We start from the raw sequence: 19,815 nt of genomic DNA on the forward strand, positions 1-19,815 counted from the left end.
GGCCATGCTCCCGGGCCCCAGAGCCTGAAAAAGGGACAGGCAGCCCCCGCAGCCAAGAGCCAGGGGCTCCGTCTGCGTGGAACCCGGAACCATGGGCTCCATCTGGGTGGCCGTCTCCAAGGTGCCCAATGCGGGGGGGCTGCAGAGCCCGAGGGGACCCTCGGGGTGTGGCGCGTGCCCATATGTGTCATGCCTCTGGTAGGCTGGCTACGGCTGGGGCTGACTACTCTGGGGGGCTGCAGGCAGGGTCTCGTGCCCTCCCGCGCCCTCCCCTGCGCTAACTCGAGCGCCTGTTTACGCAGCCTGTTTACGCAGCCTGTTTACGCAGCCTGTTTACGCGGCTCCAGTCGCGGGGCTCCCTGGGGGGCTGGGCCAAGTAGGAGCCTGGGCGGGGGCTTGACCCGACCCGGCCCAGCACCAGGCAGCGGCCTCCTCCCAGGGAGCGAGGAGTTAACCCCTTCCCACCATGAGCCCGCTTACCTCCGGCTGTGCTGGGGGTCGGCAGGGGGCTCTGTGGCGGCTGAAGGGGTGTCTGGGGGGCTTTGGGGAGCAGAGGTGCAGCGGGCTTCACCCACGCGTCTCTCACCGCTCCGGAGCCTAACTGAGTCTTTTTGAGGCACAGTGCTAAAACACCTGCAGCCTTCACTTGTAAGATGTTGGCGTGCCAGAGACGGATGGTGGGGGAGCTATAAGAGGCCAATCCTTGTTGTGGCAGTGCAGCCCCAGCCCTTTCCCTACCATCCACCTGAGATGCACATGCCAGGCAAAATATCCTTGCACACCACTTTCTGGCAACTGTGCTGGGGGCTGCTTACCTGTGGTCTATACTGCAATCATATAGTGCAGTCCCAGAAGCAACTGCAGGGCGCTGCAAGCATACCTGAGCTAGTTTAATAGTCCAGCTGCTGCAATGCAGCATGGAGCTAAGAAGCAAGATAAAATAGATTATGCTGATACCACAAGTTACACTGCTACTTGTACCCAAGCAAGCTAGCTTAAAACTAGCAGTGATATCCAAACACATTACAGTTGCTTCCATAAGTGCAGTGCAGACCTGCAGTGTCAGTGGCCAATCTGGATTTAAACTAAGCCATCCTCCTGACTCCCTAGGGGTTTTTTTTTCTGTAACCATATGCTTTTTGTAACCATTAGACAGCACTCCCCCTCCATGTAATCTACCCTTTGATACTTACAGGGATGGCCTCTTTGGCTCTCCTGCTTCAGTCCCCTCCCCCAGCATAAGAATCATAGAAAATGAGGGTTGGAAGGGAGCTCAGGAAGTCATCTAGCCCAACCCCCTGCTCAAAGCAGGACCACCCTAAACTGTATCATCCTACCCAAGGTTTGTCTAGCCATGTCTTAAACCCCCTCACAAGGATGGAGATTCCACAAACTCTCTGCAGATAAACTGCATTTAACCATGTGTTGCATGAAGGTGTGCTGCAAAGGCTTCAACTTAAAGGGAAAGCCCCTCCCAACAATTAATGCAGTTTGAGATGCCAAGGGAAATTCTGGTTTGGATCCAGAATGCATACCAGCTCCCACCATATACATAGATGCACCTACCCATTTATCCTTTTAAAACCGGTTTCCAATAACATACAATATAGAATCATAGAAGTAGGGTTGGAAGGGACCTTGTAGATCTTCAAGTCCGACCCCCTGCCTGGGCGGAAGAAAAACTGGACTCAAATGGGTCCAGCCAGGTAGGCATCAAGCCTCTTCTTAAAGAACCCCAGGGTAGGAGCCAGCACCACTTCCCTTGGAAGTTGGTTCCAGATCCTAGCTGCCCTAACTGTGAAGTAGTTCTTGCGGATGTCTAATCTAAACCTACTCTCCAATAACTTGTGTCCATTATTCCTTGTTATGCCAGGGGGCGCTAGGGGAAACTGTGTCTCTCCCAAACCCTTTTAGTCCCCCCTAGTGAGTTTATAGACTGTCACCAGGTCCCTGTATAGCTTATGTTCTTTATCAAAATATTACAACCTACCTTAAAATGAACATGAATATGGTCTCTAAGCACGTCCACCCTGAAAAATTTACGTCCACAGATTTCACAGGTATACTTCTTGTCTCCATGTGTCAGAAGGTGTTTGTTCATATTGCTCCTACATGAAAAGACCTAGAGAGGAAGAAAACATGGAAGGAATTTTTCACATCTAAAGAAACACTGGGGCTGTTCTTGATTTTATTTTGCAGTTGGCACAGGGCATATTTAATACTGCTTTCCTACAGATACCGCTTCTGGGCTGGGTGACATACATGTCCATATTCAACAGCAGAGTTCTCATCATCTATTCAGTACTGGACTGATGCAAAAATCTGTTAATATTACAAAATATGTATATATAGGCACCCAAAGTGTTCACAGATATTTTTTTTCTTACCAGGTGAGACAGAATGATATAGACTACATTAGGAGAAACAAGGGAGGACTCCTCTGTCTGTTACTGACTCTTAAGTAGAGTTAGAGTTAACAAAAAATAAAATCACTAACTTGAAGTGAGCTCTTACACATGAAAACGTATGCATCTCTGATTCAGTTAGTCTATAACAGGTGGTTCTCAACCTTTTTAGTCAAGGCACCCCCAAGTAGACTCAAGGGAACCCTAGGAAAATGCCAATTTTTAGCTTCCACTTGTTTTTGACTACAGGAAAATAAAAAAGCAATTTTGCAGTTGCAAACAACTCAAAAATAACACAACAGGTCAGAACGTTTTTAACATTATGGATTTCTACTTGAAATATTTGGGCCTGTGCATATACACCCAACAGTGACATTGTATAGTGCCCCACAACACCCATGAAAGCATCTCGGGGTACCCCAAAGTAGAAAAGCCTTATCCTGGATTCAAGTACACGAGCCAAAGATCAGAAGCCAGAGTCACAGCGGTTCTTACTGCTGTCTGGCTGGGGCCAAGGTGGCTCAAGGTGGCTTACACATGGGGGGGGGGGAGAATGGGGAGTGTGAGGGAGACTGTGGTGCAGGGAGGGAGCAAAGGGGTGCACATAGGGCAGACCCCATGGTGTGAGTGGGTAGGGAGGGGTTGGACCTGAGAGAAGGAAGGGGAAGACTACAGCAGCAGAGAAGCTGCAGTGTCTATGACTCCAGCCCTGACCTAGGGCAGAGGCCTGGGCCAAAGCCAGAGCTGCTGCTGCTGCTGTTCCTGACTGGTTGGGGCCAGGGCTACAATGTGATCTGTGCCCTAGGCTGGAGCCAGAGCTACTGCATATGGTAAACTTAACTTAATCCAGACTAAGAGAGGTAATAGACAGACAGACATCTCTGCAGAATTAGAGTTCATAACATTTGTCCATAAGGCTTTGTCTAATATAACTTTAAATGCTCAACGCAATCAACTACAGAGCCTGTGCTGGAACTCCATACCTGCCACTGATAGATTTTTGGTACTTGAATGCAAAGCTTCACTGCATGCACTGGCAAAGAAGCCTACCTTTCCGCACACAGGGCATCCTGATGGTTCCTTCTTGTAGCGGACCAGGTTCTCTGTGCTGTGCTCAAAATCTTCTCTTTTCACGCGCCTCACCCCTTAATGGAACAGCCCCCATCAAAAAAAATACAAATAAAATAAACCATGGTTTCCCGTCTAAACTGTATGACACTTTGACTAAACACTATGCAGAACAGTGATACACAGAAGTGGTGCTCTCTGCACGAATTAGACTCCTAATGAAAGGATCGGTGCTTACTTAAAATGGTGAGAAGTGGCTTAAAAGTACAAGAGATTTGTTGAAGATGCATTTCATTGTCCTATTTGTTGCTGTGCCAAATAGGTACTCAAAATTACGATTTCCTAGGCCTGTAAATACTGGGAGCTTTGTAGGAGAGGAACAGGGATGGATCAGTCTGGACAGGTCCTGCATAAATATTCTGCCTTGACATGCACTGTCATTGTGAGAGAGGATACTGGGCTGCAGGGAGCTTCACCTGACTCAGCATGGCATTTTTCCTGTTCTTACCATACCAAATGTCCACTGTAAAAACTCCTCCAACCAACCAAAGGTCCAGTGGGAGCTGCTGGTGCTCAGCAACCCAACAGTTGGCCTCTTCATGTTCAGTGAGGATGCCCATTACCCCCAAAGCAACTTTCAAGAGGAAAATAAGGGCTCTTGCATCTATTCCTGAGGACAAGAAGTTCTATGACAGTGTCTCTGCACCCTCTGCCATCAACACTCAAAGTGGGGGATGAGGCTATTGGCATGGAGAACAGAACCATGTCCAATTCCATGGTGGGGCTTGGACCCCAGACTGTCTTAACTATGTCCTGTTCTAAATTACTGATAGTACCATCCCCAAAATGCAGAGCAAACTCCAAGTGATAGATTAAGAGGCAGAGATTTTGTTGCATATTCTTTTTTTTAATCTTTTCTCTCTGACTGTCAGCTTCAAGGATTAATGGCCTACTTTTCTAAATGTGCTGAACACCTGCTGTTCCTGTGGATTTCAATGGAGATTTGGGGTTCTCAGTTCTTATGGTCTTATTTTCTGACCTGGAATCAAGCATGAAGTGTTTATCTTTTGTGTTGGTCTTAAACCCATTTGTATTCTTCCAAATGGATTTGTACTTAGTTGCTATTGCCTTATTCACAATGGAAAACTTTCTAGGTGCCACAGACATTTCAAAAGGCATGTAGATTTTTAAGGCCAGAAGAGGTCATTATGATCACCTAAGGCTGACACAGAATCACAAAAAATTAGGGTTGGAAGGGACCTCGGGAGGTCATCTAGTCCAACCCCCTGCTAAAAGCAGACCTGTCCAGCCAGGCTTTGTCAAGTCAGGCCTTAAAAAGCTTTAAAAATGGAGATTCCATCACCTCTCTAGGTAAGCTGTTCCAGTGATTCATTAGCCTCCTAGAAAGTTTTCCCTAATATTTAACCTAAACTTCCCTTACTGCAACTTGAGACCATTGCTCCTTCTTCTGACATCTGCCACCACTGAAAACAACTAGCTCCATCCTCTTTGGAACCAGCCTTTGGATAGTTAAAGGCTGCTATTGAATCTCGCTCTCAACGCACCCCCCACCTTCTCTTTTGCAGACTAAAGATAATTCTGCAGTCCCAGTTCCCCTACACTCTCCTCATAAGTCATATGCCCCAGCCTCCTAACCATTTTCATTGCCCTCTATTGGACTCTAACTGTCCACATCTTTTCTGTAGCGGGGAACCCAAAACTGGACACAGTACTCCAGATGTGGCCTCACCAATACAGAACAGAGTGGAATAATTACTTCCTTCAATCAGCTGGCACACACCTACTAATGCAGCTCAGAATACTGTTAGCCTTTGTGACAGCAGAGGCACACTGTTGACTCATATTCAGCTTACTGACCACTGTAACCCTCAGGTCCTTTTCTGCAAAGCTGCTGCTTAGCCACTTGGTCCCAAGTATGTAGTGATGCACAGGATTCTTCAGACCTAAGTGCAAAACATTGCACTTGTCCTTATTGAACCTCATGAGATTTCTTTTGGCCCAATCCTCCAATTTCTCAAAGTCACTCTGAATCCTAGCCCTAATCTCCAGCACATCTACTACTCCCCCCAGCTTGGTGTCATCTACAAACTTGCTGAGGGTGCAATCCATCCCATCTTCCAGAAGATATTGAACAAAACTGACCCTCAGACCAACCCTGGTGCACTCCACTTGATACAAGCTGCTAACTAGATAGCTGATCACTTTGAGCCCAACAATCCAGGCAGCGTTCCATCCACCTTACAGTCTATTCATCCAACCCATACTTCCTCAGCTTGCTTGCAAGAAATATATGGGACATTGTATCAAAAGCCTTGGTAAAATCAAGGTATATCATGTCCACTACTTTTCCTGCATCCACAGAGCCAGTCATCTCATCATAGAAGGCAATCGGGTTGATCAGGCATGACTTGCCCTTGGTGAATCCATGCTGACTGTTTTTGATCACTTTCTTCTCCAAGTGCTTAGAAATGGAGTCCTTAAAGACCTGCTCCATGATTTTTCCAAGGACTGAAGTGAGGCTGACTGGTCTGTAGTTCCCTGGATCACCCTCCTTCTCTTCCTTGAAGATGGGCACTATATTTGCCCTTTTCCAATCATCCAGGATATCCCACAATAGCTGTAAGTTTTCAAAGATAATGGCCAGTAGCTCTGCAATTACATAGCCTAACTCCCCTAAGCACACTTTGATGCACTGCATCCAGCCCTATGGACTTGTAAACATCCAGCTTTTCTAAAGAGTCCCTGACAGCTACACACCTTCTCCCCAAACTGTGCTGCCCAGTGCAGTAGCCTGGGAGCTGAACCTGCCCGTGAAGACTGAGGTAAAAAAAGCACTGAGTACTTCAGCCTTTTCCTCATCATCTGTCACTAGGTTGCCTACCGCATTCAGTAAGGGACCCACACTTTCTCTGACTCTTCTCTTGTCGCTAACATACTTATAAAAACTAGGGCTGTGCAAAGATTTGGTCACTGATTTGACTTGGCAGAGATTTGGCCCGATTCGGCAGCCGAATCTCTGAATCCAAATTGAATCAGGAGTCCCTTTAAACTGAACCTGTTCAGCCTCCACAAGAGAAGGCTGAGGGGGATCTAGTGGCCTGTTACAAACTAGTCAGGGGGGACCAGCAGGCACTGGGGGGAGTCCCTGTTCCCCTGAGCACTACCAGGAGTGACCAGGAATAACGGTCACAAGCTGGCAGAGGGTAGATTTAAGCTAGATATCAGGAGGTGCTACTTCACACTCAGGGCGGCTAGGATCTGGAATCAACTTCCAAGAGAAGTGGTGCTAGCTCCTACCCTGGGGGTCTTTAAGAGGAGGCTAGATGAACACCTTGCTGGGGTCGTTTGACCCTAGTACCCTTTCTTGCCATGGCAGGGGGTCGGACTAGATGATCCACTCCAGGTCACTTCCGACCCTAGAAACTATGAAACTATGAATAAAATTGGAACCCTCTGAAACAGTTTGGAAAGATTCAATGATTGGGACATATATAGAAAAAACATTTAAAGTTGTGTCTACCTCAAGGTACCAGATGGCTTGTAAATGCTGAGCTGGTGGGGCAGATGGAGCATCCCATGGGAGTGTGGGGGGGAGGGTCCCCAGTGCACTTGGCAGCAGACCCATAAGCGGACCAGAAGTACTTCCAGTCCACTTCTGGGTCTTCAGAGGAGCACATGGGGGACACCCCCACCAGCTCTGGGGGGGGGCATCCAGGGTCCCCTTGTGGCTGATCACCCAGCAAGCCAGGGAGGAGCGGGGTGGCACCTGCGGGCTCAGCAGCAGACCTGGAAGTGGACCAGAATTACTTTTGGTCTACTTCTGGGTTTGCCACCGAGTATGCAGGGGGCCCCCCCGACTCGTCTGGGATACTCCATCCACCCCACCATTGCAGCGTTCACAACCCACACCCGGTACCTCGAGGTATGTAGAACAAACATTTAAAGCTGTGTCTATGGCTGAATCACCGATTCTCTGAATCAGCATCAAATCGTTAGATTTGGATTTGGCCAAATCAAATAGGGACAGCGATCCGAATCAACGAATTGAATCTGTTCCTGATTTGGGCAAGTATTGACTTAGTCCTCCCTAGCCAAGTAACACTACCAGGGTGATGGGTGGCTTTATCCTGAGTATACTTACCTTCCAAGTGTCTCCGCTGATGATCCAACATGACATCTTTCCTGTAGAACATTTTATTGCAGATTTCACATGAAAATTTCTTATCTCCATGCTTCTTCTTGTGTTTTGAGAGGTTACTATTTGTAGAAAAGAATCTGAAACACATCTCACACTGGAACGTCTTGTCATCTGTTGGCAAAGCAAAGAAAGCAATCCTTCTCAAATGAAAACTTCAGAAAGGAAGTCACTTCTACAATTAGGTGTAGAATTGCTCTTTCCAGGCTACACCTATGCCACATTCCTAGTACTTCTGAAGGAGCTGTTCTTGAGCCCGTACCTGCCCACCCACTCCAGTTCTGCACATGCCACACCTGAAAAACAAGGCAGTGAAGCCACTCTGGCAGCATTACCCACCACTGCTGACAAGGACAATGAAAATAAAGTAGCAATTGGGGGTGGAGTGGCAGGGGCCAGGGAACAATTTCACTACTGCAGTATCGGGTTTGGAACAAGCAAAGCAGGAGCAGGACATGCTGAAGAACAGCACCCCTAGGACACTATTTAGATATACCTATAACTGGTACATTTGGATCAAGGAGAATGCAGGCAAGAAACTGGCTGCTAGTTGTAAGATGGTCTTTTATTTTTTAGTAGAAAGAAAAACTTACAACTACCAGATCACTTGACATCACAAGGTCAGATCTCCCCCTAAGAACAACTGGAAGGCAGCTTGACTGAAATTCCCTTCTCTTATCGCATAAAAAGCAAGAATTTACCAAACCACTCCAAAGAGAAACACACAGTAAATCTTTAAGATAACTTGAACACTGATTCTGGCAGGGTAAGCTTTTCATGTGAAGCCTTATTTCTACTATCAGAAATACATAACCATTCTGCCTAGAGTGAGTCCTGCCTTTCCCCAAAACAATGTTCTATTTGGAAGTGAAAGAAGAACTGCTGCATCTGAACAGTAGCGCACCAAGTCCAGCATCTGGTTAAGGGCAGCTGACAGGACCAGAATCCTCAATTGAAGGTACAAAGCCCTTATAACAAATTACATATCTTCATGGGAAGTTTATGCCTAATCCAGTAGTTGGGAAAGTAAAAAGGAGTATGACATTTTCACTGAGGCAAGAGAGGAGAAAGAATTAAGTCTTTTATGAACAGTTTCAAAATTGATGTTAGTTTTGGAAAGAAACAACCTTGTATTGCTTCCATTTGATGAAGGCAGATTTCTGGGCTGCAGCTGGGACAGCAGAGGCATTGAGGCCAGAGAGAAAAAGTGGCAATGCAGATGCTGCTTCCAGCTGCCTGAATCCAGTACAGCACCACACTGGTCACTGTACTATTGAATTAAATTAATTCTGCTCTGCAGTAAAAGTGGAGCAGATATATGACGCATCAACTTATACCAGTGTAAGTTAGGCCACCCTGGGGTAAAGATTCCCCTCAAAAAATTAAGAGCAATTATACAGTGATGTAAAGTATACTAACATAGGCCACATATAGATTCAGTTAACAGATATTGTTCAGAATTTCAGATGTTCAGAATTTTTCTCCCAGAGTAAAAATGGCTACTCAAGGAAAAAATGACCTAGGACCAACCAGGGTTAAATCACTCTTAAGAGTTTCTTCTCCGAGAGTGAATGCCTGTACATATTCTCTTCTGAGAGAAACTACAGCACAGTGTAACTTCAGCAACCCAGGGTGCTTTGCTCTCCACCTCTCCCCATGAGAAAGTATGTTGCTTGATGAACTCTACTTCTTCAGGCAAGCAGGGAACAAACATGCCCCCTTTATGACCCCTATAATGTGCTGCAGGGAGACTGTGAGCAGTCTGGGTCAGTCAATCAGGGCTGCTCTGTGCACTCCTTCCTCCCTTTCTGTCTCCAGGCAGACATAGAGCCTGCAGAGTATGTAGAAATGTGCATAGGGTCCCCCTGATTGTGCAGTCAGCCCCGCAAACTCTGCTCCTTGGGGGCTCACCATTCAGGCATCTTTGGTTAAGTTTTTCTATCAGGAGAACAACTATGGGAGAATTCTCCAAGATTATTTGAATACATGTATGCAGCCATAATGGTATGTATCCAGCCCCCTAGTCAACTGCTCCCTGCCACCTGGTGGCCAAATTCTGTAACAGTATCTACTGTAGGCAGACCAGGTTGGCAGAGCTAATTGTTCAGCCACTCCTTACTATGGATTAAATTAATTACAATAAAATCAGAGATACATTACTAGCTAGGTATCTGAACTCTTAATGCTTAGTTTTAGAAAAAGTAAATTGGGAGTTGTGACCGGATACCTGAGAGACAGCTGGAGATGTAAGACTGGAGAGAAGGAAAGAAATAAAATATAATGCTGAAGTAGAACTGTCTGAAATAATGTTTCATAAGGAAACAGCAAGTTGTTTATTTTAATCTTTTGTGCTGTGATAGCATGATAAATATTAAGCCCAAGAGACTACCTTTCCCTCCTGGTTGCTAGGGTGATGCACTATATGACATACCCCTGAAAGAGCTAAGATTAGATAACTTTGAGGGTAAGTGGTTCTTATCACCTGTTCTGCAATTGTGGAATTCCAATGCACTCTCTATCCGAAAGGCCTTTTCACACGTAGCACACTTGAATCTGTACTCACTGTCAACCTGAGAATTGCCAATGTTCAAGAGAGGAAGAGAAAAAAAAAAAAGTCATTTCACAATGGAGAAAGAGAAAATCTGCAAAGAAATCCAGATGGCTTTTCAATACTTTCAGTCTTCTGATTTTATTCAAATAGGGAATTTTTTTCCCTTTCAAAACATTAAAAAAATCATCTCAATGGAGGATTCTTACTTCTGAACCCTGTGTGAAAAAGCACCATTGTTCTTACTGGTTGATAAAAAGAGATGTTAGGTGTGTGTGGTTAGCAATCTCTGGCTATTTTCAAGCTTGTATGGAGGTATCTGATTTAGGAAAAAATCAAGATGGCACCAGACTCATCATCAGGCTCCAATAACATTCTTGGCATCAGTTGCCAACAACTGGAATACTTAGCATTGGATGCAAAGCCCTCTGAAGTCAATAGAAAGACTCTTGGGCTGCTTGCAGATGTTAAAACAAACAAGTGTGTTTTACAGAAGATGTAGCGCACTACTTCAATCCAGTTCCACAGCATCTGTATAGATTGGGCACTTTAGCAGGGCTTTTTGGCTCTTTTAGCTAAAGCTGATTCAATCAGCTGTTAGATAAAAGCACCAATAAAGCCCCACTAAAGCACCTGACCTATCAAGATGTCAGACGAGCCATGCACTGGGCATGCACTGGGCTTGGCATGAGAGCGCATGGAGTTTAAAGTAAAGTAAAGCGCTAGTTTTGGGGTGGTGTTATTTTTTTTAACACTGCAAGCAGCCTTGGCGCTCTTAGTGTTTTATTTTACTATCTGTATTGCAGTAGCGCTAAGACACCCTGGTCAAGGATTGGGGCTCCACCGCAGCATAAACACACTCAAACACACACGGGTGGTGTGTGTGTACGCATATACATATGTCTTTTATAGATGTAGATTACAACAGAGTAGAAGTGGTTTTGCTTCTGTTATATATTGCTATCTACACATGTATGTATATACATGTGCATGTATGTATGCGTATTTATGTATACACATGTGCAAGCCCGATACACCAGAAACTGTCCTGCTTCTGTTATAATCTAAATCTACAAAAGACAGAGACAGAAATGGGACTGGTGGGCAAGACAATAGTGAAAGAATTCTATTTGGTGTAAGTAGCAGTCAGAGCTTACCTCTGGATACAGCCCTCAGCCTGAAGCTATCTCCAGTTCAGTGACCCTCTTTCCTGCAGATTCTTGCATGTTATGCAACCATTCTGCATACAGCTGAACCACACTCCCCAAATAGCATCCTACATTTCTTCATACATTTCCACCCGTACTCATGAAAAATCAGCTAGTCATTTCCACTCACTTCATTCCTGCTGTGTTTGTATGAAACATGCTGCTTCAGGCTCTCTTTACGGCTGAATAGCTTGGCACATTCTTCACATTTAAATAGTTTGTCACCTAAGGGATCAATCAAGATAGAACAGAGTCAGAGGCTGATGTAATCAACTCCACATGGAACACCTAAAAAAAAAAAAAAAAAAAAAAAAAAGCTTGTGAGATGGCAAGCTAACTGGACACAACAGGAGCCTCTAACAATTAAAAGGACTCACTGATTTTAAGAACAGGAGGAATCATTATGATTAGTTAACATGACTTCCTGCACGTAACTTTAGCTAAAAATTTTTAAAAGGTGGTTAGCCATGTTAATAATTTGAAGTCAGGCAGAAGGTAAGGGACGGTGGCACCACAACAGTGTAACTGGTTTAGATATGAGCTTTTGCAGAAAACAACCTACTTTGTCAGATTTATGAATAGACAGTCCATTCCTGGTCTAAGTTGCCACACTACCCTACTGTGTGCCTAAAAATTCTTGCATTTAACTTAATGGCCTTTGAAGTTAACCACAGCACTTCTCTAGGGAGAGAGAAGCAATCTTTAAAGACTGATCACATTGTCTCACTGTTAAAAATTTGCAAGCTTATTTCTAGCTTGAACTTATCTACTTGGACTTCAAACCAGTGTCTTATGATGCTTTTGTCAACTTGATTCAAAAAGGCTTTAAGTAATTACTAATAGAACTGATCAAAGTTAGCAGTATCTAAGATTCTCTCAAGCCCTGGCACTGAATGGAGATGCTATATGATGGCAGAGAGATGCACGCAAACCCACCGTGAGAGCGGATGTGTCTGCTGAGGTTGCTGCTGTTCTGAAAGACCTTACTGCAGATGCTGCACTGGTAGACTCGCTTGTGATCCCCAAGTTGCTTCATCAGCTTGCGCCGTATTCCATGTCTACTGGAGAGAATTAAACTTCTTTTGAGGGACATGGTGTTTTGATGATGAGTAAACCTACTGGATTAGAGAAAGAAAGGCAGGGACTGAAAGGTATCCCACAGATGAAAAGAGAGAGTGCTAGAAGATGGCAAAAACTTAGTCTTATGCTCAGCCTTTAGGGGGAAATCAGAACCTGGCTACTGTGCTCAGGGGTGACTCCTCCCAACCATGTATAGAAAGCAATCAAGGCTGCCTGAAAAACATTTAGTCCAGTCATCCTCAGCCAGAAAAATAAAACGTGTCTAACTTGAATCAAAGATTAGATCTCCAGTGCTCTCAAATGAAGACAAAGACATTTTTCTCATTATCCCTTAAAATCACTTTTCACTCCAAAAGCTTTGGAATTTTCACGTGAAAAGCTTACAAAAGCAGCATGTAGAGAACCATCCAGCAATATCATTCTGCTTCTTTTCCTAACTACTATTTGTGACATGTTTTTGAATCATACTTTTATATGGGTATGTACTTGCTGGGGGCTTCAATTTATGTTACTAACTGTAACCTTGAAATAGAAATCAATCAAACACCCACAAATCTTTCAGTCAGCTATTTTCACTTAGACAAAATATCTTTTACAAGAAATACATGCAATTACCATATTTAGTCAATTACAAGAGGAGGTCTCCCCACCACTTAACACAGAAGAAAAACTGCTTATCTTACAATTGAGCATGAGGTGGCATGAGGCAGGTGGCTGCTGTGGCTCTGGCCCCAACCCTGGGTCAGAGCCACAGCCCCAGCTACTGCTTGTACCCCCCCACCACTGCCTGTTCTGTAGCCCCTACCAGTCCTCACCTGCAGCCTCTGTGCCTCCCCCTCTCCCATCATTGCTCTGGTGCTTGCAGGTTCTACCTCTGCTGCAGCCTGGAGCTTGGTGCATGGTCCAGCCCTGTAGCAGCAGTGCCAACTCTATGCAGTGCTATGGGGCAGGGCTGGAGCCATGCTCCATGCCCCAAGGCTGCAGTGGAGACAGAGCCTGCTGGTGCTGAGACAAAGGTAAGGAAGAGGTTGATGGGCAGGCAGAGGAGAGTGGGGGATAGGATGGGTACAACAGGGGCAGGTACCCAAGGCTGTGGGGTGGCAGAAGCAGCACAGAGAGGGGGAAATGGGAGGAAGAAGAAAGGGGTGGGGCAGGGGCCTGAGACTGTGGAGGGGGCAGAAGTGGTACACGGAAGGTAAGCTGGGGGGGCAGTAGCCTGCAGCTGCAGAGGGCAGGCACAAAGGTGGGGGGGGACAGGACAGGAGGCAGGGGGCAAGCTGCATGCCTGCCTCACCACCTGCCCTACCACGTACCTCCCCACTGCTTTCCTCTACTGCCTGCTCCATTACTACCCCACTCACCGCCTGTGGCAGTAAGGGGGATAAATTTAAGATGATCTTCCAATAATTAGATTCTATATATGGAAAATTCTAACAAATGTATACATTTTCCATGAATAGAATCTAATTAGCAAGGGGGAAGAATCATTTACATCTGGGTAAATACAGTAATCAAATTCCTGAGGTTCTGCAAACTCCACAGGTATTGTCTCATTGCCCCCTCCATGCTAGATGAGACAGAAGTGGTTGCAAGTTCTACTAGCAGCAGGACTGCCCAACATGCTTGGGAGAAATTGTAGCATGTTGGAACTTTTATTTCTGTCACTCTGGGAGTAATATTAAACTGTGCAGCTGTGCCTGAATTTCATAAATCACTTTGTATAACATAATGAAGATACAGTTCTATTGCAGTACACTCTGTGAGGGAAACTTATATTACCAGCACCCCACCACTAACTTATAATGCTTCCAGCCTGCACGAATCCCCCACTGTGCCAGGAGCACAGAAGCTCCATTAGCAGCTGCTCCACCAGCAGTTTGCACACCCACACATGGAGCTGAGTGATGAAAAAGGCTCTGACAGAACCCACTGTACCACAGCTCCCATTAATAAAAAAAGAGTCAGAGTTGGGCCAGGTTCTGATTGTTCCAAATTAGTCCCTCAGCCAATGCCCCCTGCAAGAAAAACTACAATGGTGTTGTAGACATGGCCCGAGGAAAGGTTTCACTGCTATAAGATGCTGCATCCCATGTGACTTACTTTGTTACTGAACTAATATTATTTGTGGTGCTTGGCATCTTTCCTAAAACCAGTTCCATAATCCTTTCTTCAGCTGCAGAGGGAATAGCTACCTCATCGGGCGGGATCTCTGTTATAATTTCAGCCACACGATCCACTGTGAACACATTAAACACAAAAATACCAAATTTCTGTGGAGGGCTTTAAATGCATACAGGCAGAAATGAAATGAAACTCAGAATATATATGTTTTCTGAGATGGAATGAAGCTTTATACTTTCTTTTATATCCTTTTGTTCTAGAAATAAACCGAACCAGAGTTTCCATTCTTGGCATCTAACTGAAATCAAAATAGGCAGGTAATTTAAAAGTATGAATTAAAACAAAGATGATAATGACATATGGCTGCTGAACTGGGTTCCAAGACCAAGAAAATAGAACTGTGCAAAGCTTCAGTTGCTGATTCGATTCAGTGGGGATTTGGCCCGATTCGGTGGCCAGATCTCTGAATCTGAATCGAATCAGGAGACCCTTTAATCTCTCCGGATTGAACTGGAACCCTCCAAATGGATTCGGAAAGATTTAATGATTCAAACACACACAGCTTTAAATGTTCTTTCTACATACCTCAAGGTACCAAGCGGCTCATGAATGCTGAGATGGTGGGGAGGCTGGATGCCACAGGAGCGCAGGGGGGTCCCCAGTTTGCACAGCAGCAGACATAGAAGTGGACCAGAAGCACTTCCAATCCACTTCCAGGTCGGCCTATCTATTTCTGCCTAGTAACTGCAAGGTAGAGGTTGACTTACCATCCCTGAAATTTGAGGTTCTCTCCTTTTCAAACCTCCTTTGCTTTTACCCTATTGAATGTAATTGTGCTTGTTATACATGATTGTCCAACCTATTTTTCAGGTCAAGCTCTTGGTCTCAATGGTATCCTGGGAACAAACAAATTTTATATCTGTACAGTAACACAGTGCAAAAGAGGAAGGCCTAAGTTTCTTCTGCTCACTCAGATTTGCAAACCAATGGTCCAATGGATCCGACGCTAAAGGAAAGCTCCTATCTCAGTCTCAGGAAAACATGGGTTGAGATAAGATCTTGAAAGAAGTCCCTCCAGTTAAGAAAGCTTAAAGAAACAGCAAGGAGGGAATATATTGGGGACAGAAGGTATCCTTTCCCTTTCTAGCTAGCATAAAGCAGGACAGGACTCTGTCACCCACTGCTCTGGGTTACCTTGAGCCTTTTTGTATTTTCTGCTTATTAATAAAACTAAACCTGAAGAAAAGGACATATACATAACCACACCTGAAAAACTGAGCTTTGTTTGCCTCATCTGGTAAATCTGCCCAAAAACTTGCATCCAGATGCTATGATGTTTATTACTGAAGCATAAATCTTAGAAAAGATAGGGTCATTACAGGCAATAATTTTCAAAGGTTACCTATATAAACTAAAAACCACCTAGTCCCATATCTGGGCACTGGATTTGCAAGCCTTTTTATATTAAGACACAACCAATAAGACAGAAGCCTATCTGGCAGCTACTTTTATAAGCCTCACCTGTCTCATTTGCAGGGTCTTTGTCTTCAACAACAACAAGAGGTGTTTCTGTTTTTGCTGTTTTGGACTTTCTTCCCCTTCGCGGCTTCCTCCTCGCATCTAAGTTGGGGCTGGCTCCTTCACTGATTACAGGCTGATCTGCAGCAGGAGCCTCTATAGACTTTTCTGGAACTCCTTCATTATGGCTAGTCTGGGGGACTCCTTTGGCTTCCTCCAAGTGACTCAACAGATGCTCTGCAAGGGTGAGAGAAGAATCAGGGTCATGACTGAAACATATGGATAGCTAAGCCATTAAAGCAGGTGAGGGCAATTATCTTGGCTGGAGAGCTGCTTAAAGTTTGGTGGTTGTCATCTCGGGACCGGAAATCTCACCCCCTATTCCCTGACCTTTGCCACCGTAAATCCCTCCCCTTGCTCTCTGGAAATGCTCCTTTGGGGGGGAAGGGGGGGGCCATCTTAGAATGGAAAAAAAAAAAAATCATATGTTAAAAATCAAACACCTACTATAACTGATTTTATTACAAAAAATATTTTTGTCATGATTTGTGTTTGCATAGCGTATATAGAGATGATTGCACAATAACTCTAAAATAAAGTCTTAGTCTTGTATATTGTATGGGGGTGTGTGTATGGTGGGGTTTGGGGACTGTGCAGGGGTGTGGCTGTGTGTGGGGAGGCAATAGGGCATGTTGGGGCAGTGTGTGTATGTGGGGAGGCTGGAGGGGCATGGTTTGGGTGTGTGGGGTTTGTCAGGTGTGAGGAATGGGGGACAACTTCCCCCACGCTCCTGTCATGATGCTCAGCCCCCACAGGTGGCGGCAGCAGCAGCAGGCAGGGCCATTTGGTGCTGGCACCTGGTGGCATGGGGCTTCAGTCCAGCCAGGCCACCTTTATTCCTGGGGCTCCCCACTGTGCATGCAGTTACTGCTCTTGCATGCCACTGGAAGGAAGCTCCATGTGCTGGAGCTGCCTGCCTTCACCGCTTCCTGCCATGCAGGCCCTGGGACTCTCTGAGGAAGCAGAGGGAAGGGCTCCCCTCTACTTCCAGAGGAGTCCTGGGACCTGCGCAACACAGAGCAGCAAAGGCAACCAGCTCCAACACGTGTAGCTTCCCTCTGGTGGCGTGTGAGTGCAGAAGCTGCATGTGGGTGGCAGGGAGACCTAGTGATAGAGGCAGCCTGGCCAAGCTGCAGTCCTAGCTCCCATGCACAGTGCTGGCTGGAGCCGCGTGCTGCCGTGCGCCAGTACCAGCCACAAGCACCCCAGCTCCATGCTGCTGCCAGCCCCACCCCCACACTCCTGCCCAGCTATGCAGCTCCCCACTATCCCCACCACTTCCCTACCTGCTGCCCAGAGAGAATAGGACGCCAAGGAAGCCAAGCGGGTCTCCCAGGAGCTGCAGCAATGGCAGCACAGCCTTGCCCAGAAGTTGTGTGCTGGCTGGTCCAGGCCCTTCTGCCCACGAGGACAGGATTGAGGCACAAGAGGGTATGTTGGGGGGGGGGGTGGAATATGAGGGAACCTCACTCCCACCCTTATGGGCAGAAGGGCTGGATGGGGTATAATTAGTTGTTGGCTGCCACAGGCCGGATGAAAGTGCCTGGCAGGCCAGATTCAGCTTGCGTTCTGTATTTTGTCCACCCTACACTAAAGCCTATCGTTAGGTTAATTGAACCCTGCCAAGTTCAAGTATTTAATGGGCGGTGAAAAAATACCCAACATATATACGAACATTTCATTTACAATGGAGGACTTAACACTGACCTAGACTGAAATATACAAAAGGCTGTATTTATTTGGACAAGTTTATAGATTAGCAATAAAGGGTACAGTGTTCAGAGGTGCCTAAGTGATTTAACAACTTAAGCTGTTCTTCAATGATAACTTAAGAGGCCTGAGAGAATGTCTACACCACTCCCCTAGCATACCACTCTCAAGGAAGCACCAGCATCCACAACAAGAAGTGAGATGGTGTGGACACACTGAGGACATCTCCTGCCTTTGCTCAAGAACTCACTGGAAACTGAGAACTCTGGAGTGGTAATGGTGGCCACGCCCAGCATGGCTGCACCACCTCATTTCTAGGTTTGGCATGTGCAAAGCATGGTATGCTCAAAAAAAGTTTGCCAGGAGCATAGGGGAAATGGTGTGGGCATACCTGAATTCTCATTGGGAACCAGTAAGAGGTAGTCTCCTACATCCTTTAATCTCTTAAGAGAAACCTTATTCAGTAACTATAAACACAACATAAGAAAATGACATGTTCCAGTACCCTATAACAATACCTTTGTGCTGCAATAACCAAACTGATGACAATATGGAGCATCCCTAAGTCTGCACCCTCTTTATATATAACTCTATTTATTCTGCTGTTAATATTCATCTGCCATCTACTAGACAATTTTTCTTTCTAGATACAATATCATAACATTTGATCAGACAGAAGCCTGCATTCATCAGTTGCTACCTTAGTTTTGCTCTTTCTTAGTATCTTAAACAACAAGCAAACAAATCATAACACCCTATAACTTACGACACTGCAAAACCACCAACCTGGTTATAAAATGCCTTGCTTTGAAAGGATGGACCTGCCCAAACATTTTCTGGTTATTTTGAACAGAAACTCCAGATTTCCCCCATACCTGTCAGCAGCTGAGGTTCCTGGAAAATGGAGGAACACACTTTACACGTCCACTGGTTAGACTCCAGTTCAGGAGGCCCACTGCCCTCTGGAGTACTCACTACATCACAAAAAGAAACAAATTACAAACATTTTAAATATGAACATAGCCCACTGCTCAGCAGCTCAGAGGGATTTACAATAATGTTTATCCTGCTATGAAACTTTAGAACAACTTGTTTCATTGATTAAACAAGGAATAAGACTGACCCAAGGAAGCAGCTGCTGCAATCTCACCAGTCTGGTAGAGTTTAAGATAATATCCAAGTAGTGTTTTTATGTAAGAAGCATCAGGAGATTATTATGCTCGAGACTAACACTGAATTAACTGGAAGGCCAATAGACCATTTTAAGAGCTAAAACAGGAATGGGATTAAAAAGGAAAGGAAAGAGATTTCAATCTTCCCAATATCTCACTTGAGCTTCAGGTACATTTTCCCTTTCTTCTTTCTAAATTAAGTAGCAATCAAAGGCACATTTCAAAGAATATTTGGTATGACCAATCTTGACCACCTTAAATCAGACTTACTTATTCTGAGCAAACTGGGAATATGGACTGAACAAAATGCTCTCACAAAAGGGAATGTGAAGGGGAGTGAAAAAGCCCCTACACTTATTTGAACAGCTTAATGAATTGGATATTTTGCCAATTCTAATATTATAAAAGTGTGACGGGCTGGCTGGCAGTGACTTAGCCCAGGGGTTTTGAAGGGGTAAAGGGTGATTGGAGGACTTGGGATTCCCTTTCCTCACCAATCAGGCCCCAGAGACTCACCCTCCACTTCCCCTGATTGGCCCCTTGGGTTACCAGGTGTGGGATAAAAGGGGCAGCGCGGCTGACTCAGGAGAGACCAGCGAGGGACCACAAGGAAGGAGTCTCAAAGAGCTGGCAAAGAGCTGGGCCAGCGGAGCAGGAGCAGTTGCCCCAGAAGCACCTGAAGGAGCGGGACCTGCAGGCAGCAGTGGGA

General features: G+C 45.5%; 1 protein-coding gene across 3 annotated transcripts in view; it reads right to left on the minus strand.

Annotated features, from left to right (window-relative positions):
• PRDM15 (PR/SET domain 15) overlaps positions 1–19,815 on the minus strand; it is a 59,539-nt gene that overhangs the window by 19,978 nt on the left and 19,746 nt on the right. For 2 of the 3 annotated variants that reach the window (XM_019528981.1, XM_019528979.1), the window contains exons 7-15: positions 18,810–18,908; positions 16,168–16,401; positions 14,626–14,761; positions 12,382–12,563; positions 11,576–11,670; positions 10,172–10,259; positions 7,636–7,803; positions 3,456–3,550; positions 1,991–2,122 (exon numbers count right to left, since the gene is read on the minus strand). In XM_019528981.1, coding sequence (XP_019384526.1) covers positions 1,991–2,122; positions 3,456–3,550; positions 7,636–7,803; positions 10,172–10,259; positions 11,576–11,670; positions 12,382–12,563; positions 14,626–14,761; positions 16,168–16,401; positions 18,810–18,908 — 1,229 coding nt within the window. The remainder of the gene's footprint in view (positions 1–1,990; positions 2,123–3,455; positions 3,551–7,635; positions 7,804–10,171; positions 10,260–11,575; positions 11,671–12,381; positions 12,564–14,625; positions 14,762–16,167; positions 16,402–18,809; positions 18,909–19,815) is intronic. The other variant, XM_019528980.1, reaches the window with a different exon arrangement.

This window comes from Crocodylus porosus, unplaced genomic scaffold (assembly GCF_001723895.1).
Source record: "Crocodylus porosus isolate Cpor-Errol unplaced genomic scaffold, CroPor_comp1, whole genome shotgun sequence".
Lineage (NCBI taxonomy): Eukaryota > Metazoa > Chordata > Crocodylia > Crocodylidae > Crocodylus > Crocodylus porosus.